General features: G+C 34.3%; 1 protein-coding gene across 1 annotated transcript in view; it reads left to right on the top strand.

Annotated features, from left to right (window-relative positions):
- DIAPH2 (diaphanous related formin 2) overlaps positions 1-22,217 on the top strand; it is a 179,276-nt gene that overhangs the window by 90,768 nt on the left and 66,291 nt on the right. Inside the window, exons 24-25 of the mRNA XM_026848817.1 lie at positions 7,849-7,988; positions 12,735-12,859. Of these exons, the coding sequence (XP_026704618.1) occupies positions 7,849-7,988; positions 12,735-12,859 (265 nt within the window). The remainder of the gene's footprint in view (positions 1-7,848; positions 7,989-12,734; positions 12,860-22,217) is intronic.

Genomic DNA, 22,217 nt, shown 5'->3' with positions numbered 1-22,217 from the left:
AATTTTATTTGTATTGATTAAATGTCTCCGTGCTTCACTTTCCTCTTTGCTTTATTGGTGTGAATGTCTATTGACAAAATGTAACTGATCTCTCTGCATAGGATTGAGGATGGTATTGTGTTTTAAGGCAGTATAGAGACTGAAGAGTTGACTTGTACATTACCATCTTGATTGTAACATACAAACACACACATATATATAAAAGCATAAAGGTGAATGCTTAAACAGCATATATCTGGCTACTTATATTTGAGAATTACTATGGATATTGCACAAATAATTTTTACAATTACTTTTAATTTTTCTGTTTCCTTCAGTGTTGTTTGTTCCTGACCTCTGATATGGAGTCAGATAATTTGGTGAAAATGATCTTTCCCTCCTTCCCCTTTCCCCATAAATGTCAGTGGTCAGGCCAGTGTCTTCACAAGGAGCTATGATAGGGTAACATAGTGATTAATTTTTATTTATGCGAATGTCAGTTTGTCAGCTTATATAAACGCCAGAAATGATTTCTACCACTTAATTATTTTCTGGAGGTGATTTTAATTTTAATATTTTTCTTCCTGCATCTCTTGTTTAATTCTTTACAAATCCTAGGGTTTACCAGGCACATCTGATGATCTCTTATTAATTTTTCCTGTGGCTAATACTTTACCTTGCAGCTTTGAAATTTTTATAGTCTGATTCAAAGCCTCTCATGTTCTATAAGTTGACTTGAGGAATTAAACCAAAGCTGTTAGTAAAGTTTAGTAAGCTGTAGCATCCAAAAGAGAGAAAGCATATTAATGGGAGCACAGTTACTAATAATCCTGATGCTTAGAATATATGAAAAAGCTTTTACTGCAGTTAAACTTGGTTTATTCTGTAGGATAAAAGCTCATTATGTTTCCTATAAACAACACTGACTTCTTATCAGAAGCATAAATTACTGTTCATTTTTAATGACCAAAACTTCCCTTTCAGCCTTTGTTTGCTTTCTGTAACAAACCAGATTTTTGGCAGAAATAACTTGATTTGTGCAACTTGCTTCAACTGTTCCCCATGGTACTTTTGGGTTTTTGTTTAATTGTAATGTTCATCTGTTCTGTCATGCGTGGTCATTTTTTCTGCGTAGGAAGCTAACATGCTTTGTGTGGAAATAAAGGTTTTCACTTCCTATTTATTTTTTGGTGGTTTATAAGCCAGTGGTTTTGGGGAATGGACAGTTAGCTTTATTTTTCCTGTAGGAGGCTTCTCTTGGAATAAATTAGCTGCAGATATGAGGACATTGGCATCAGTTAGATATACAAAAAGTATCAGGAAATCTACCAGCAAATATTATCTCTGTGTGAATTTTAAATAGGGAAGTATGAGCTAAACAGGTGACAGTCTCAATACTTAAGATGCATGCTGCTTTCTTTTTAGATGGAAAGCAGCCTTGTAGTTTGAATCAGACGTAAAATTCCAAATATACGTCTTATGACAATCAATTTCTTTTAAATCTTGGGCACATTTTCATAGTTCCATGTAAATAAAAAGAAAACCTTGTTTTGCTTTAATTTTCATATAAGAAAAAAAACCCCAGCATCTGAACAACAGAGGTGGTTTTAACAAATAGCAGATAAAGCATAAAACTGGATTTTAATATGAAAAGGTCAATGGGATTAGATGAACTGTCCATGCATGTACTAAAATCTTCAATAATCTGATATTAGGTATAATAAAATATTTGATCTTTTTAAGATGGAAGATCAGCGTAGAGGTTTATGAAAAGTAAAAATAAATTAGGAAACCATTTTATTCTGTAAAGTATAAGCAAAAGTCAAACTGATTAACTATCAAGAGATTCTTGGAAAAGCATTCTTTCTTACTTGAAGCAGACTGTATGAAAGGAAAACCAATAAAATAATCACAAGATTATGACAAACTGGATTCTTTCATGGAAGTGATTTATTTGCCTACTCACTCCAGGTCTGCAGTGCTTTCCTTATGTTCCACTATGATTGAAACTATGCCAAGCAGCCTTTTTAAATTTTTTTTCATGTTTCTACCATGTTCACTTTTCTTGTTATTCTAGTTGCTGCTTTTCATGGTATTTGCTCTTACCATTTTATTAAATATCTGAAAAATTCTCATCCCTTTCTCTGGCTTCAGTCAAACAAAACTTCAAAGCAAAAACAAGAGGTACCTTACTGAAGCTGGATAACAAATTTGGGTTTTCTAGACAGTCATGTTGTAAAAAGTGTCATTGAGAATTCCTTAGAAAATATATGGGGTTTTTTATCTTCCAAGTCCTTTGAGTGTCAAGCCTTCCAGAGTCCTAAAAAAGAAATATGTAACACACAAAATGAAGAGAATGGACATTAGCCATATATTTAATAATAACAACAACTTAATTTCAGGTTTTATAAGAGCAACAGTTATAAATCACAGTTCATGGTTTAAACATTGAGTCTCTATTTAAAATAAAACATAACCATATCTTTATTAGGTGATCATTGTGTCTAGATTCTCCTTAGTTTAACAAGTCTTGACATACTTCTGTTACCTGCTTGCTTTGTGTGCCAAGAGTGGGAGTTACTAGGCTGTGTAGAGTCATAGGAATTTTTGTGAGATTGTGTTGTCCCACTGGTGTTTGATTTAGCGTGCTGTTACCTCTAGTTGGCCATTGGCCATTCTAAGTTGTCCTGACATGTTGGACAAGTTAAAGTCATACCTCGCATGTATAGATGGAGTATGGATTTTGGGGTTAGCTAAGCAGTTATGTAGGACTCTTGAGAACAGCCAAACTCCTAGTGAAGGGCTGAACGTAGCTGTGAATGCCATATAGATAATATCTCTTTGAGAAATAACGTGGGTTTTTCCCAGGGCTTAACATAGAGAATTCTGTGCCTGATATAAAGATATACCACTTAATAATTCTTTTAAAGTAATGTTAAAAGAAACACAGCATTCTAAGTAACATCAAGTGAAACATGCCTTGGGGAAGGTGAATTATGTCTGTGTAGTAGACTAGAAAGTACTAATAACAGGAGCACAGATTTCTCACTCATGTTTACATAAAAAATTTGTTTCAATAATTTGCAAGCATATGGTTCTGATGGCTGAGGCATCTCTCTAGAAAGGATATTAGCTATCACAAGCACTGTGGAATGCAAATATGTATATACATAATATATTATTATAAATACTGTAAGAAAATATTAATTCTTAAATTCTGTACAGGTATTTTCACTGTAATTAATTGCCATAATTTTAGAATGGGGAAAACATTTTAAAACATTCTGCGCCATTGTTGCTTTAAAGTATTAGCGATTTCAAACATACTCATAAGTAGTAGTCATTTTTCTGTCAAACAAAAGTTTTATAGTTCGTTGCAGTAGAAGAAACTGTGTTTTTATAGAGATCTGCAGTATTTTCCACCTTGCAGAGTTTAAATTGCTGAAACAGATTTTGCCCAATCTGGCACATTAGTGGATGTAAAATAGACAATGCCTTCTGGCGTGAGAAATTTAATGCCTGCATCTGTGACTTTTCTCTCCATAATAGAATCTGAAGTTGGCATTTTGCATCATAATCAAAAGTCAATCTTGCACTGTATAGTGACTTCTATCATTCTTTTCATTCACATAAACTGCAATATTGAAATGTCAGAAAGTCTCTTGGTGTTTTTCTGAACAGAGTAAATACACAGTTAGGTACATCAAACACTAGAAGACTTTTTTTCTCTCGTAACACTCCTGTATTTGCATATCGCATCACCATATTGATAGGAGCTTATGCATCATCTCATTAAAAGTTTTTCGACAGACGTGTTCTCCTTGACAAGCGTCAGTGAGGAAGGCAGGGAAGCAAGAACTTCACAGATAGTTTTTGTGTCGTAGTTCCAAGTTGCAATTTCTGAAAGAGATCCTGTTTGGAGACTCAGTAGGATTCAGGACTGGCTTACACTCTGCAAAACTGCTTATGAAATTCTCCCAGTCCGTGAAGATTTTGAGGATTTATTTAGTTGCTCTTTTCTAACATGTAATGAATGGTAGGCAAGACAGTGTTAGTTCTGAATTCTGAAGCTACATTTTGAAGTTACAATTTGGATTCTACATTAAAGTGAATCTGTATGGCATGCATTTTAAGGATCTACTTCTCTCCCTGAATTGTAAATATAAAGGGCAAAATTTAAGAATAGCCCAAATGAGTCTCATGGGCTGTTGCTTATTAAAGAAATTAAAACATTTAAGAATTTCTGACTGTAGTTAAACCAATTTAGATTTAAAGACTGCTTTAAACGACTTCTAAAATTCTGTAATCTTTTTAGAATTCCTTAATAGGAGCTGCTAGAGCTGTATGGAAGACACAAAACAGCACTCACTGCTTTCTTTTTGTCCTTATCTCTTCTTGAATTGGCACTTCCATTGATTTAAGAAAGGTGATTACACCTCTGGAAGCATGGCTTGCACTTCAATTAGTCAGACAGACTGAAGGCCTGTTAGAGGTTGCAAGCCTGAATGGAGGTTTGTTGGGTGAGGTTGCTCAACACCTTCTCTAGGGAGTTTTTAGTAACAACAGATAGGTTGTGTTACAAAGCCTTTGCTCCTTCTCTTCCATTGTATTCCTTTTGGTGATTTTTGCACACATGCAGCACTGAATATAGTGTGCCATGGCTGCTTCACAACGAATTGCAGTGTGTATCAGTTTGATATTTAAACAAAGCAAAATTGGACTATGAAGAAATACTGACAGTACAGGCTTTTGAAATAAGCACAGCAGAACTGAGCATGTTCAGCTAACACTTCCAAATCTGGATGCAATTAATAGAAGTTGAAAGTCCCGTTGCTTCTTTCCTTTGCCTCACTTGCAATTTGCCTTATACCTTGGCTAGAATTTTTCCTTCAGTATCCTCGTTTAATAGATAATTCTTTTGAAATTATAAGCTCTGTTTTCAAAATTAACTTTTGAGATCTTGGAAGATGTCTGTAATTGACATCAAAGCAAGGCGAGTTTCTGAAGTGCTCTGGGGGAGATACTCATGTTGCCACGAGAATGCTACCGAACACATTGCTATTCTTACTGATCAGCTCTAAATGCTTCTGCTTATGTTTCTGAAATGCAGACATCTGTTTTCTAAAATATTTTTGCTTTTAATGTGAAAAGTAAGTTCACATTTGACTGATAAAACTTTTATTCTACAAAGTGCTGTTGTTTACAGTTTACTCAGTGAGGTAAAACTGAAGAATTAGGTGAAAAGGCTGGTATTGACAAGAGAGTTCAGAGGAAGTAGGAAGTTGGCAAACACACAGTTTATGCAGGTCACAAAAATAATCATAACACTTGTCAGGATAGGATTCAACCAGAATTAATCTTACGAGCTCAGAGAGTTTTTTTTCTTTGTTGAAAAACTGATCTGCTGCTGCCAATTAATTTGACCTTAAGTAGTAAACAATTTAAGTCAATAATGAGTTGGATAATGTGACCTGTCCAATGCAAGGAAGGGATTTTGTGTTCTGATGTATCTGTCACTTAGATCAATGACTGTACTGTGCTGTGCTTTGGAAAGGAGTTCTAACAACGGGCTAGTGTCAGTAGTGATAATACTCTTTGGGCTCCTAATGCACTGTCATTTATAATTGAGTCTTAATGTCTTAATAAGTTGTGTTATGTGCATCAGAATTACTTTTTTATTCCAAAAACATGAACACTGGTACATAATTGCTGGTACTGAGACAAGCAAATTCATTCCCGAAACCAGCGTGCAGGTCAGAACATAGGTTGATATTAAACATAAGCTACTCACAGAAATTTATCTTTTTCTTCAGCAGACATATTGAGTGTTTCGGGATTATGAGCCCTGTTTGTAATTTCCTCAGCTCCAGAGGAGAGGAGATGACATGCTGCTTATGACGGTTTTGATTTTAGGCCTGACAGGCAATGTTGATTTTGTTGTTCCACACGGCACACACACCACACACACACCCCCCCACTAGTCAAGGCATGCTTGTTAGTGGCATTTGCACTTCAGTGTGTGTAATATTTAAATCAAATTTCCTCACTTTCAATGGCTGTTATTCTGAGAAGCTGAAAATCTGTTCATAGTTGGTACCCAAAATTTGTGTTTCAACATTTTAGCTTGTGTGGTACAGATCTTCTCCAGATGTGTGTTTAAAATCTGTGTCATCCTTTTCTTAAATTTTATCAGCTATATCTGTTCTCTTTTGGTGATAAGACATATGAAAATGTCATATACATTTGCAAACATTCCTACTGTGATGATTTTAGGTCTTGATCCCAGTTGAGACAATTTTGGATAAGGATCAATAAGTCTACTTCCTTTCTCTCTATAGATGGAGAATAATATTGAAGTCTAGAGCTTGTGCACATACATGCCTCATTAAACATCATCTTGGACTGAAAGATAATAGAGTCTTAGACTGAATCTCTCATTAAACTCAAGCTACTTGGGACTGGACTTGTTACAGGTTGCTCTTATCTTAAAATTGTGGTTCACCTCTGCTTGCAAATGGAGAGGACAATAGAATCAATCACAGTTCTTTATCTTTGGTTAACTAAGATAATGATGATTACTGCAGAAGTCTGAAATGATAAAGCATAGCTGTGTCTTTGGCTTCCTTCACCATTCAGTATCAGTGTTGTGATAAAGCAACTGAAATGCGGGGACTCTGCTGGTGAATGAAATCTTAGCATACAAATTAAAAGTACAAATGCACATCTATGTGTGAAAAGTATCCGTTAAAAATTCTGTTTCAAAGCTTCTCAAGTTACATGTTTTCATTTACAGTACATTGTCATAATATATAAACAAAACATTACCATTTGGGCAGAATTGATGTTTTTCGTTAACTTTAAAAGATGCAGAAAAAAGTCTGTGAAAGGTTTACAGGAAAAAAGTGTATTATGCGTCATGTAGTGATTGTTAAGCATGAGTAGTCTGTGTCAGAAAGCTTACCCATTTTTTGGAAGAAGAGAACGGTGATGTGCCTTAGCTAGTTAAGAAACTCCATTTTTTTCCCTTTGATCCCAAGGTGTTTAAACCTCCACCCATAAGCATTTCTAAAATTTCTTTTGAGCTTATGAACTTAAATTTACCATAGTTGGGGCTCTGCTTTGAAATTTAGAGACTGTTGGCCTAAACATGTACTTTTCAATACTTTTTCTTCTGCCTAAGTTCTGTTAAAAACACACAGTGTTTATCTGGAAGGAGGAGTATTTGCTTGTTACGAGTTTGATTCCACCTGTCTTGACTCTTCATCTAGTTTCTTCCTCAACACTTCTAATGATTAAGTTCATTGTCCTTCCTGGCAAAAGTACTTCAATACAGAGTCGTTTTTTAAATTGAAGTTGTTCTAGGTCTGTTACACTAGTGTGTGGCAAAGACCTAGTTTCTGATAAAGGAAAATAATGCATGTGGTATCTCCATTTTTTTTCTTCTGGTGTTCAGGAGGAATCATGCCTGAAGCCATGTACTATCCTCTTCAGTATCATTCTTCTAATGCTGGATTTACCTTTTTAGCACAGTGGTTTATCTGTATATCAAAGTGTCACAACATGTTTGATCATGGCTTGTGTCTTGCAGACAGTATAGCTGTGTTAGGAGAGATTTCTAGTATGAATAGTGACATGTTAATTACTTGAGAAATAACATGTTACAGGAGTTGTATTGTTAAGGAAGCTGTAGGGGTTGTTTTGTGTGATACTGGCATACTGTGGTATATATCCCCCATACAAATGTGTGTGTGTGTGTGTTTGTATACACACATATATGTACATATATATGCTTCTGAGTTATATACATATGATGGTACACCTGTATCACACAAAAAATAGCTATATAAATGTATTCATATGTCTGTATAGTTGTGAAACAGATATACAAGACATCCTTGGAGATACACACATGTGGATGCTGGGCTACTCAGAATGCTCAGCTAGGCTGCGGCAGCACTGTTCGCCTAACCAACAGAACGTTTATTCCCTTAATAAATCTAAACTTAGTGGTATGAATTGAGTAATCAATGATTGTAATTCCTGCAGATTACAAACTTGCTCACCCATTTCCCCTCAAAGTGTTTTTCAGACTTTTGTGAAAGACTGCTTCCATCTGCCCTCAGGCAATAAGAAATAAATAATCATTAGCATGCTCAGAATGTAGTTATGGTATGAATACTGTCTAGACTTACAAATCTACTAGTTCATTTGCTTTGTATAGACTTGTTTTTGCTTACTGAAGTAATTTATATCATTGGCTCTCACTTGAGTTTTAACTAAAGATGGACGTGCCTGTTTTGCATTGTGATCAGAGACCCTTTGAATTTATTATGTAAGAGACACTGCACCTAATCAAATTGTATCATTTCACTTCTTGTTATAGGGGAGGACTCTTAGTCTGGTGCAATCTTACTTTAGAAAGGATTAGTCTGTCCTTTGGTACTATTACTGTATTACTGTAAATATAAAATGCTTAGCTTGACTGTGAGGACTAGCTAGCGTTTGACATTAACATGAGATTAACTGCTTGTAGCATTTTTCTAGGACTAAAGTGGTCTACCAGACATTCACTAAGCCTTCCTTAGCGTGCAGTCTGTGCAACTGCTTTCTCCAAAATAAGTGGAAAGGATTTGATTTGATTTTTTTTTTTTTTTTTTTTTTTTTACAGAGGAGGAATTAATATAGGGGAAAATAGTAAAGCGAAGAAAAAAAAAAATATCACCTTTCATGGCAAAATGACACTGTGCCTTCTCTCCAGTGACTGAATTTCTATTATAAATAGTAATATAGAAAATAATATTTTAATCAGTGGTAGATTTATTGATGCATGATATAGTGAGCTGCATTCAGTATTTATGCAGAGAGAATATTGATAAATCTAGATGCTTATATTAGTCTTCTGCTGGCATGAAAAATAATTGGACAATATGTTAATACGCATAACTTCACCTTGTTTATATTAGTCCTATATGTTAATAGTAATTCTGTGTGTGATAATGCATTAGGTACTTGAGACATACATGTTAAATTTCTGGCATTGGATTTTTCATCTGTCTCATTAATCCTTTTGTTACAGTGCTTTGAGGTACACGTTAGAGATGCTGTATTTCTTTCCAATTTAAGAGTTGTAGCAGCTCTCCACAAGCCAGCCTTTTCTTAGTCCTAAATAAGGGCCCAGTCTGATACAGTTTGGTACAGGTTGAGAAATCTTGCAGCCTTTTTTCCTCTCTGGCCTTTAAGATGGGTCTGTAGATAGTTTTGGGGGTTTCTGTGGTTTTTGACTTAAGGCATAAGGATGTCACAAGTGGTCCACACAACCTGATGCTGTGTCCAGTGCTAGCAGTAAGTTAAGCTTTTGAGGGAGAACATGGCACTTCCTCCAATCTTTCTCAGAAGCATATTAATCCTTTTATCCCTGCCTGTTGCTTTCGATATCTGTTTATGGCCCTGTTGTATGTGAATATAAATAATCCTTTCCTAAACTTGTTTATGCCATCTGCCTCCACTGTGTCAGCAAATTTTAATTTTTTCTGACTTCATAAACTTTCCCATTTCTTAAATGCTGACTTTTCCACTATGGATAGGGGTCTTAATTCTCCTGTAAAGCTGTGGAGACAGTGAGGTAGTTTTTTTATTGCTGTTGATTAGTTCTGAAACATGTCAAATATTTTATCTTTGCTGCTAGTAAAGGGCAATGTCCAAGCTTCTTTTGGGCTGCTTCATTTTCTTGGGAGTGCTTATTCTAGAGTGTGCGGAGGTTATGGAGGGTTTTTTCTGATTGTTACTGCTTGTGGGTTTTTCTTCTTTTCTTCTGTCTTTTAGTATTTGCTTTATTGTTCCAATCTTGAAATAAGGTATTTGTGTACTGTATTTAGTTGGTTGCTCTCTCCTGCTGCAACATTTAATGGCATAGTATTTTAATTGCTGCTACAGAGAGGCTTTCCCACTAATAGTTCTTGAACGCTGCTTGCGTGCCACTGAAATCCAAATGCTACCTTTAATCTCGATTTTTAGACTAGTTCTACTAGAATGCCTAATTTTCATGTGGAGTGATGGGCAAATAGAAGGTGAACAAGCCTTTGTCTTGTAGTCGCGAACTTTGAGTATAGTGATAGCAGTCTGTTTACTATGTGTGTTTATGGAATGGTTTCAAAGAAATGGCATTTTGCTGCAAGTATAGTTTATCCTTTCATAAATTTAAACTTTGCAAGACTTTTAAGAAATTCACATGATTTTCCCTGAAAGAGTAAAATGTATTCGTGTTGCCTCCTCTTCACGTTACTGAAGCAGTAAATCTCTAATAAAACTGTTTATGAGAGGAAATGCAGATATTTTATTATCGTCTCTCTGTATATATGTTTCCTGTTACGTAGTCTTTTTAAGCTTGTCTTGCAGAACAACAACTTCATAAATTGTTTGAACAGAAAATTGTACATTTGCCTGGGCTAGGAAGAAGAAAGAGTGAACAAAAATGCATATTCTGCCATGTATTTTCATAATTCAGTGTGAATATAGAAGTTAGTTATGGGAAGCACAGCTTTTGAATGCAGCCTTCTTGCTTGGATGGAGTTCATGTCTACTTTCAGGGTCAATACGTGCCTAATCTAAACTGATTTTTGAACTTAGTCTTATAAAGCAGTTACTGAAAAAGTTTATCTTCCATTTTCGTCACAGAGGCTAAGACATATGTCATTGCTTGCTGAATTTCTTTGCACTTTCACATTTCAGACGAAAATAAACTAGTATTCTTGCTAAGCGGTCATGCATTTAAATATTTTCAAATTGCTGAAAACAGTTAAACTTTATCTGTTATGTTGCCTATTTACTTACCAGCTGCTGTTATTTTTTTTACCAACAAAATTACCCTTTGCATGGTACTAATTTATTTTTGAGTTCTAGCATTTTACTTCAGTTTCCCTCTCCAATTACACAACAGCCTATAAAAATATTATAGTGGTTCAAGCAAAAATGTGTGCTCCTTTTCTGACAATATAAAATGATTAAATTAAGGCAGCCATAATGTAAAAGCTTCCATAATGTTTATTATTCAAACTGCTTTAGTGATTGATTTCAAGGTTAACTCTTGAATGTTAATAGCGATAAGGATGCTGTGGTCAGTGTAGATTGATTTTTTTTTTTTTTCGCCAGTTGAGTTAAGCTTAAAAAGTTGTTTCAATGTAATTTTAACCTGACATGATTAGTAGTTGCTTTGGTACCCATTACAAAATAGACATAATTGAAAATAAAATCAAGGTTATGTGTCTCATAAAGACAGGTGTATCGTTGCATTATGTTTTTGAACGTGCTTGTGAAAAGTTAAATTGGTGTTACAGCTGATACGAATAGTTACTTACAGTGATTATAGAATTGATTTTGTTCTGGCAAGAAGTTACTTATTTAAGGATTTATATTTCCTACATAGTGTTTTTCAAAGCCATCTTGAATCACATTCCTGCTACTGCTTGTTCTCACATAGTCAAAGCACAATTTTTAAAATTACAATGAAATAGGAGAATAAACCATTCTTTGCAAAATACTCTAAGCAACTTTTGGACAAATGGCTTGCCATCAAAAAAATAATAAAAAGTGGAAACTCCTTGAAGAGTATAACTAGTGTATAAGTTGACTCTGAAACAAAGTATGCTGTGTACGCAATTTAGAGTAAGGATGTCAGCTGTTGCAAATGTTACAGTGCTCTTTCGGGAACATTGGTGTTGAGATTGTCTGGATCTTCTTGCAACCACAGATTTGTAAACCATCCAAGAGGTGACAAAGAATGGAAGATAGAATGAGGTTCTGAAATGCATCTGTAAATTGAGAGGGAGTGCTTGACAAACTGCTCTTTATAATGAAATTGAGTATAAGTGGACTTTATGGATTATGTCATAAAACTCAATATTATGGGTTCAGTTTGTTTTAATATTACAATTTGACCAGAGGCTTCTCTTCAGAGACTCTGTCACTCTTCATCTAGTTCTGGAATTTCTGTGGTATGGTATTGCTTCACCTTCGAAGTTGTGGTGTCATGATTTCCAGTGGAGATATCTCTCATGAGGTATCAATTAGTAGTTGTTTAGTAGAAATTGCAGAAATAGTGGCTTACATTAGAATAGCATAGGACACAGTAAAAAGTGTCTCTTTAGAGTAGCCTTTCTTTTTTTTTTTTTTTTTTTTTTTTTTTGTGTGTGTGCTGTACTGTGAGTCCTTTCCTTCTTTTAATTGTCAGTAGCTTTTATTATTCAGATCTACCTTTGATGTTAACAGAGGGTTTCACTGATGTTGGTTTCTAGAAATCAGTTTAATTTCAATAAAAGAAAAATATTTGATCTTTTCTCCATGTCTATTGCTTGAATCATTTCTGTAACAGAGTACATGCATTAATAAGATCATTCATTTAACCAAGTACATGCATTAATAAGGTAAAATCGCTTTGAACCTTGGTTACTTTTTAATCTTTGAATTAGATTTAAAAGAATGAGATATTAGAATTTTTACCGATATATTTAAATAGAAATTGAATAATTTGAGCTAATGGTAGAATTAAGTGGTGACGTTTCAACATGAAATATGATGATTTGGTTTATTACGTTAAGGTATTTTTACTTAATTTTTATGAAGAGTAGGATTTTTATGAGCAGTAATTCAGAAAAATGTGAGTCTACTTAATGGAATCATTCTCCTTAAGACTACTCTGACATTGTTTTTTCCCCTTCTGGAATATAGAAACTCTTTACTCATTGTCATTTTTTTCTTAGTTTCAGCCCAGACTCTGAAGAGCAACCTTGAGTCAATGAACCGTCAGATCCAGTGCCTAGAAAAAGACATTGAGAATTTCCGAAAAATACAAGATGAACATGATAAGTTTGTAGAGAAGATGAGCATATCCTTTTTTCATGTCTTTACTGGTTATCTGAATATTCTGATCGTCTGGTTAAGTATTTGCAACACTTGAAAATAAGTTTTAAGTCTCCTCTTCTGTGCTTTTATTCTGTCACAAAGAAAAGCATAACAGAACACGTTAAATGTAAGAAAACATATAACTGAGTATAACTTAAAGCATCTATAGTCAAACTTCCAAGGGGGAACCAGATAGTTTTCTTGAAGGAATAAGTTATAGGGACTGGTCATAAAGATGGTAGTATGGGGGTTTTTGTCCTAAAAAATGGTATTTACTGACAATTGTTGAATCATTTCAATCTAGAAAACTATTAGCAGTGGAGATGAGAGTATTTATTATTTTAGCTTTAGATGTGTTGTTTTCTGAAAGAGAGAGTATTAATTTTGTGAATATTTTAAAATTTTTTAACAGATCATTGTAGATAAAAAATATTTACATTTTTGATACTTGAGTAATTTGTACTTTTATTTCTGTAGCAATAGAGACTGTAGATTCTTTAAGCACCAGTGTGTTAAATGCATTGTAGAATACAAATTTTTCTTTTCCCTCCAAAATTTTCGTATACCCATCTTGTGTTCAGATAGTTCAGATGATGTCTATTCGTTCTTACTGCAACTGGGCAGAAGTCATGGTTCTGTGGGTTTTACAGGGAAAGAGGGGATAGATGTCTAGAGCCATTCGTAGCTGCTCATCACATTTAATAGGTGGATATAATGAAGAGGTTCTCCTAAGTACTGAGTATTTGAAAAGTAAGTTGTAGTAGGATTAATTATTTAAATGGATTCAGTGACAGAAGTTCACAAGAAGATATTTCAGATCTTCTCTATATGGACTTCAGAAAATTAGATTAAGGGAGACAAGTCATGACTAAGTGGAAAATTGTTTCTTGTTACTTAAATGTTCTCTTCCACCTTGTCTTAAGAGACTTGATAGTAATCACACTTACCAGTTCTGGTATTAAAAAAAACAACTTATTATTTCCCTGTGATACATTCTCATCAGAAAATCTTATAATATTGCCTTGTAATTGTCCTTTGCTTTGTCATCATGTGCGTAGGCTGAATGCTGTCAAATAAGCCCCACTTTTGTTCATAAAGGAAACCAACATATTGAAATGCACTTTTCATAACGGTGTTTTCTTGTTAAACTTGACAGCTCTTTTTTACGGGTTATATACATTATTTTTCAGTTGTGTTGAGTAAATGCTTTGCCATTTATTGCTTTTCTAGCTATGCATTTACTGTACTTACAAAAAAGACTGGCATCACTCAAGTGATTTGGTGAGGAAAAAATCCAAGTAGGTAATGTTTACCTTTTTCTGCTCTGCAGTTTATCACCTTTTTTTTTATTAAAGAAGGGGGATGGTGGTCTGACAATGCAGGAGAGCTTAAAAAAAAAATCGAATTTATTTATTTGTTTGTTTGTTTGTTTTTATTGGCAAAACCATGAAGATCGTGTGAAATTTTTGAAAATTAGTTGTTGAAAGTCTCCTGGGCAGCCTTGCTTCAGTGCACATACATCGATGTTGCAGCTAGATTACCAATTCCTGGTAATTAAAATAGGCACCCTGAACTGTAGATGTCTGACAGCTTTTATCACATAGTGAATTCGGTGACTTGACAAGATAGATAAGACTGTAAGAAATGAACTGATTCTGTCTTAGGATTTATGTTTTCATAATTAATAGATGACCTGATAAATGGTGTTTTTCTTTTTTAGAAAGTCACCTCCAGTTATATGAAGTGATCAAATTTGTTTCTGCTTATCACCGAATATTCTTCAGTCTTCTACACTCCTGTATTTTATTGTTTTATAGATTGAAGAATAAATGTTAAGGGGGAGAAATGACATCTTAGTCTTCAGCATGTATTTCTTTTATTTCTGTCAGCTTGTTGAAGAATTGTTGTTGATAGCACATACTGAGACTAGAAAGGTAAAGAATTTCAGGTTCAACATCTCTCTAAGTGCAGGAGCGTTTCAGAAAATTTGAGATGTGTCTGAACATAAATCATCTCTTAGAGTTTTGGAATTATACCATAATTAAAGGCATAATTTCTCTTTCATGCTTCTACTAATAAACAAAGCTGTCTACAAGTAACTGTGGATGAGACTTTCTTCAGAGAATATGAAAGTAACATTGCTTGGTAGCATAATAAGGTAGGAGATCAATTTCAATAAAAATACCATTCATGATCATAATTCATAATAATATCTTTACCTCCATGTGAGAATTTTTATATTGTGATCATCTTACGTTATCTACAATAACAAAGTAGGTTCACTTCTTTAATTTAGGACAGTTTATCCCAGTCTGTATTTTCTTAATATGCACTTGAAATACCCATTTCAACTAAATGAAGTATTTCAATCATTTTGTACCTTGATTGGTGTGAAAAGTAAAAATGGTAATAGTATTTCTCTCTTTTTCTACATCAAAAAACAGGCTCTGTTACTGCCATCACTGTAGTTGAACTTTGTGTTCAATTAGTAAACACAGTTCAAAAATACTTCCATGATCAGTACTTGGTGGGACACAGTTCTGCATCTGGTAGGTGTGTGTCTGTGTTGTTTGTACTAAACACTGTGGACTCGGAGATGGAAATACTTCTGTGAGATTCTGAAGTGATTTTTGTAGTTGCTGTCTTGCTGCCACGCTAGGATTTTAGTTTGTTTGCCTTAGATTGTTTGGGTTTTTTTTTTAAATATTTAATTGCCTAAATTTTAAGGAATGCTCACACCACACTCTGAAGTCGGTGGGATTATGAAGCTGGTCTGTATGGTTGACCACCAGAAATAGTTGATTTCAAACTAAGGATTGCAGCTATGCTGTAATTGAAAGCAGAATATAGTATGGTTAAAAAAAAACCAACAAACAAAAACCAACAAAACAAACCACCAAGAGAGATTAAAATATTTCTGTGGATTTCATGCTATATAAAATAAGTGTGATTTTTGTGACAACTTTTTCATGATCTGAGCAAATTGGAAATAATTTCACTCTGTGAGAGGTTTCTTTTATAATTAGCCCAACTTCATGTAGCACTGGGGAGTATGATTCAACAGTTTAGAAAAGTAATTATGACTATGACAAATCTGGCTTTCACTCCTTGTTTTATTTCAGTGTTTATGCATCTAATTGAAGATTTTTTTTTTAAATGGAAAACTGATTTTTATGCTTACTTGCTATAGCTGTATATGTTGTTTCCCTTTTAGTGATGTCTCATTGGGGATTGAGGAAGATATTCAGATTAATGAGGTTTAACTTTATTTGTTGTTAAGAAAGATTAAAGTCAACAGAATGAAAAGCTATTTCAGAGGGTGTAATAGAAAGTTGTATGGAGTTAACTTAGAAATTAATCTTGACTTAGAATTACAGATACATGAATAATAAATACCACCTCCTCCCCCACTCCCAACATGCGCACACCCCCTGAATGACAAAGGTTTATTCCTCTAGAAAATAGAGGCTTTGAGCTTTGTTGTGAGGAGAAGGGAGTAGTGGCTGAGCCAGGGTGGCAGGAGGCCATGCTGTTTGAGCTTTTTGTTACCCTGCTAGTTAGAGACACTGACTTTGTGCTGTCTTGCCTTTGGACAGTTACATAGTTTGTAAACTATCTCACATTAATTTAGTTCTACAATGTATCCTAGATGTACTAGTATGTCCTTAAATGAAGAATTTGTGTAGCTTTTCTTTTCAGCTGTATCATCTACCCTAGTAAGAGATATTAACATGCCTTGTTAGAATCTTTTGCCTACCAGAGCAGTAAATGGTGCCACATGGTTTTTCAGATTGCATGCATGTGAAGAATTAAAAGCTTATTTTTAAAGAATTGTGAAATTAAGGGAACTATGAATAAAAGAACAAAAATTACTGCGGATAAAAAATTTTCAAAGCAGTGTGCATTCATTTTATCATTAAATAGAACAGTGGTGATTTGTGAACTAATTTTAATTTTCAGAAAGGAATGCCATTCATTAACAGAATCCTTTTTATGAAATAAAAAAGCTGCCTTCCTGCAAGGCATATATTCTCACTTGATATGTATTTATGTTCATAGTTCTAATAATGACTATTGCTTCACAACTAAATATGAGTTTTATTAGTTCTTTACTTGATGTACTTAAGCTGTAATGAAACCATCTGGGGAGAAGTCTGCTTTAAGTGTGTGGGGGACCTTTATGCACTGAGAATGTGAGATAGTTAATGTGCACTAAACATCAGCTGGTAGTTGTCCTGTACAAACCACCGTACTGCAGAATCTCCTAGAGCAGGCCAGTAGGGAAGAAACAAAAATACTCTGAATCAGAGTCTCAGCATCTGGAAATGGTTGTGAAACTTGTTTCTTCTCAGAATGACTGAGCAGCAGGACATCATTTACACACTGACATGGAATGCTGAAAGAATGTTAATGGCATTAACACTCTTGTCATCTGTTAACACTTGGGATTTCCTCCTAGCTTGTTATGGAAAAATAATTCACTTAGTGTTTTGAGATGTCATTTTTAGGAAAGCCTTGTTTTGTTTTTCAGACTATTTGAAATGCACTGGTGCCTTCATTTCTGCATGAGAACTTACATTAATATCCGAATTAGCTCATAACTAGGGGCTTCTCAAAAATAACCCCAAAGGGGGAAAATTTCTAGGAATGTTTGGCTATGCCTGTACATTTGAAGTCACTATCTTTTACCTTGTATCCATTTAAATGTGTTTTTTAATGTTGTGGCATTTTTCACTACTTTGGAAAAGACAACCATTCAGTGATTTTTCAAATTCTAGGTCATGTATAATCCTTAGGACAATTTTATTCGTGGGCCTTTTATTGCGATGTTTATATTGAGTTTTTGGTACTGCTATCTACAAAATTAACATTTGAAAACACTTTCATTGGAAAGTGCAATTCTTCACTAAAAGAGGTATTTGGGGAAAACAGTGGTTATTTATCCAGATAAAATACTTTCCCTAAATAGTGTCTAGGGAAAGAAGATCTACCTTACTGAAGTTAGCACATCAATAAGATTTTAAAAATATTTTTCAGACTTCTTAAAGGGCCTGGTTCTTATCCACTCCTTACTTTCCTCACTTTCTCTCTTCTTCCCCCACACCCAAGTGAGAAAACCTTTGTTGTCCACAAAAAGCCAGTGAAAAAGCAATTTCTATAGTTTTAAAGTTATGAAGTATTAAGTTACGTTACACAGGAGAAGAAAGACCTGGCTCCTAGATGTATTATGGGTTTTGGGCTTTTCAAAGTTTTTCTACGAATGTAGTCAGGGGGTTTCGTTACTCGTAGTGTTGAGCATTTGTTTAAAGTTAAACCTTCTGCTTACAGTTAAAAACAAACTCCAAGGAATAGTCAGTAGAAAGCACCAGAGAATAAACCCTTCTTTAAGAAGACTTATGAGTGCATACAGTGGAAGGACATGAAAGAGGAGTGATTTATTCTGGTTTGAGATCTAAGTGTTGGCGGTTTTAAGTCTTACCTCAGAAAAAATTAATACATGATTAAATGCCTAGTCACAGAATTTTTTTTTATGTTTTCAACCATCAATTTTTAGTATAGAGAAACAGAACACATAACACTATATTCATATTATTGATATTGTTTGTAAGTGAGTAAAGGCTAGAAACAATGCAACTTTAAAATCAATTTTTTTTTTTCCAGTGAGGAAAAATGGACTACTTGAAGCTTTACTCAACTCTTGAACTTTGATTTACTTGATTCTTAAGAGGATCAGTTGAGACCATCATTATGGTCTGTTACCACTCATGGAACAATTACAAATTTGTTGAAACTTTAGGATCTTGCTTAATGTCAGCAAATTCTAATGAGTGTTTAGTAGTAGTACTGGTACTACAGCATTTAATAAGACTTGTCTTATTTGGTATTGATTACTATTTAAGACTATATAATTTTTGTAATTACTCAAGTATGAGGTAAATTATTGATTAAAAAATCAACTTCTGATTAATTTCACTTTCTATTAGTAACATAGAAGAAAAACCCCTATTTTTTCTAAATTAAAATAGGAAGTTGAAGAAAAAGAATTTGTGCTACCTACTTGAAGGTACAGCACAGCAAAGTATTTATTTGCTGTTCAAGCTTTGGTTTATGGAATTCTCTGTTTAAACTCTATCTGGTCTTGTTTCAGTATCTTTTTATTGTGGTTTACAAGTTTCAAGAGAGCAGAAAAGACCTTCTAATGTCTTACCTTCCTGGTAAAGAGAGACGTTATGGTTGCCGCCTTCATATGCAAGTATGTGCTGTATATTGCAAGTATAGTGATCGGTAAATAATTCTCTTTAGTTGAAAGCTCTCTGGTTCCCTTTCACTTTCTGTCCGAGAAGAATACAGCCAAAAATACTATGTTAGATAAACTGTAAAATCATCCTCTATGTTGGCTATTTCTATGCTGACTTACTATTTGACTTCCGATTCTTACAAGCCCATAGAGGCTAACGACAGCTGCTCAAGTAGGAATGTGAATGCAATTAATTTTGAAGCTATGATTTTTGTTGGGCTTCCTGTCTAATCACTTTTGTTTCATTGTTCTGTTCTAGTTAAATGTGTAAAATAATGGAAAGGGAAGTGAGAAGGCAATCAACTAGAGAAAGACTTAGATAATATAGTAAGAGAAGAATGGAAAATGGCCAGAATGAAGGTTGAGAATGCAGATTTTGAGATAAGGGGTACTGTGTCTGAATGACAATGTTTAGAAATATTCTTATTAGTGGCAGGAAAAGTTAAAAAAAATGCAAATTTTTTCTTTCCACCTACTCCCTGAAAGGTACACATGTGTTTTTCTTCTTTGTAAACCATTCTTAGTATATGCTCAGTACTTTTTAAACAGAAAATGCTTTAAGCAGTAGATATAAGTCCCATTATGCTATACATCTTTAGCTTTGCAATTCATTTTATACTTAAGGTGGGATTTTCTTCTTTTGTGTCTCTTGAGAATTGCAATTGTACAGATTAATATGTAGGCCTGTTTTTGACCAAGTTAGTTTTCCTACTGTTCAAGTTGTCTAGATACCTGTTATTCTAGTGCATTTTCAAGTATGTAAATTATTCATGTTGCAAGGAACTTTTTTGCAGTAGGATATACATTTAAGTACTAGGAATGGCATTTTTACCTCCACTACACACATGGGTCAATTGTTAATGAGATATTCGGGCTTTTTTACTCATATTTACTGAGTTGATGATGAGCAAAGGGAAAAAAAAAAATGTGGTAGGTGTGCTATTACATTTTGCATCCAGGACGCTCTGTTTTAAGTTCATGTACCTCTAAGAAAGGTAAATTTGTGTCTTCAGTATCAGATTTGAAATTTCATTGAGTTGCTTCGTTGCTTGACTGACAGCCACCAAATGCTTATGTCACAAATTTGCGTTATTGTGTGTTGTACCAAATGCAATTAAAAAAAAGTCACTGAAATATAGTTTTGAAAAGGAAATTAACAGTTTTTCATTTTATGGAGGTTATGTTTGAAAACCTTTTATTTCTGAACATTGGCATCATATTTAAATGGGTATGCTAAAGGAACTAAGACACACTTGATTAAACTGATTGTGTTTGTAATTCTTAGAAGTACATCTGAAGGTTTGACGTATTTCATCAGCACAGGCAGAAAATCCCACTTCCGAAAGCACTGTGATACAAGATAGGAAGAATTAGTACACATCTATAATCTGCTTTTCTTTTTCAAACTAGCGGCTTTTTTAGAAAATTTGGGGCATCAATGAATAAAGTGTTTTGTTTTTCCAATTTTGGATTGCTAATTATTCAAGCTCATAGGGTTCAAAATGCTGAGAGGTTATCAAAGAACTGACCCTGCCAAATGTAAAATAAGATTATAGACAATTTGTGCTGTGTTTAATTATGTCTATTCAATTGGCATTATTAAGCTAGGGAAAAAAAAAGACTACTATTTGATGTTGTTGGGCTCGAATGTTACTTAAGTTGTTGACTTAGTCTTTGGAGACTGTGTCTCCCCACCATATAAAATGACCTGCTGGTGCAGACTAGCCCTTTTATATGTACAGGTTTAAAAATTAGTTAATCAGCAGGTCAGAAATACATCCGGGACCTATTGCAGTTAGAAGGCACAATAAGAGAGAAACATTCTGAAGACCTCAGTCCTGAGCAGCACAGCAACACTCACAGTCGCAATCCCAGAAGCTGTAGGGGTTATTTTATTTTTTTAGGATATCATCTTGTTCAGTGACAGCCGTGATATAACTGTTGCTATTCAATTTAATTTTCACGGGGAAATGTCAATATGGCCTTGTGACATTTACTAATCCTTTCACTTAGCTAATTTTTCACCCTGTAAAAAAAATAAATAATTTATTTCCCACTAAAATTGCTATGAAATATTTGCATGACTGGTGTCACATTTTGTATAACTAAATATTTGTCATAAAGGTCAGCAGATACCATTGAATTAAAAAGTTAAAGATGCTGTTTCTGCTGGGTGCAAATATTTTAGACCTGCAGTATATTTTCCCATTGTGTTTGCTGTAATATGAAGCAGGTGAAATTTTTTTACTATCCAAATAGATTGAGTCTCCTTTTCTGGTTTTGACTGAGAGCAGTTGGGTTTGGTTTGTTATTTAATACAGTAAATGGTGCTGTTGGTAGTTTTCCCAAATAAATTTCTTCCTAAATAAGTGGAAAAAATCAATCAGTTTGTCATGGTACTGTTAAGAGTCCCTATTGGGAGTTCTAGGAAGTATTATGCTTTATAATTTCAGAGTTGCTATACATGTTTTCATATTAGTCATTTTAAATGAAACTAGTTTCATTCATTTACTAGTGTCCCTTGAACATTCATGGTTACTAAGCTGCAACTCTTGTAGAAGTAGAGAGACTTGCCAATAGAAGATGAGTTTAACCTTCTAGAAAAAAAACCTTTGGTATTTTCCTACTTGGTCAAGTCTACTCTTCCTACTTGAGAGTCAGTTCAACATTAAGTATGTTTTCCTTAAGCTGTTTCTTTGACAAAAGAGGGTTGAGGAATGATGGAGTTTTGAGCATAGTTTTACCTTTGATTTTTATCCCCTCTGCTTTATTTCCTCTGAGTAAATGTGATACTAAGAGGTATGTGAGCAATAGTGGTAGATGAAACTGTCAGTCCACCTTCTACATTGAATCTGTAAATATAAACAGACTGCGTGGAGTTACAAGGGTGTCTTATAGGGTATATGGAGTAGCAGGTTCATCTTGAGGCAGAGTGAACATGCTGTGCTATCAGTTGCAACTCTAAAGCCGTCTTTGGTTTACTACGTCTCTTTCTCAGCTTTAATGAGGCACACTGAAGCTTTCTGGAATACGTGTGGGAGGC

This window comes from Athene cunicularia (assembly GCF_003259725.1).
Source record: "Athene cunicularia isolate RWA chromosome 4 unlocalized genomic scaffold, athCun1 chr4_part3, whole genome shotgun sequence".
Lineage (NCBI taxonomy): Eukaryota > Metazoa > Chordata > Aves > Strigiformes > Strigidae > Athene > Athene cunicularia.
This window is presented reverse-complemented; position numbering and strand designations above follow the sequence as displayed.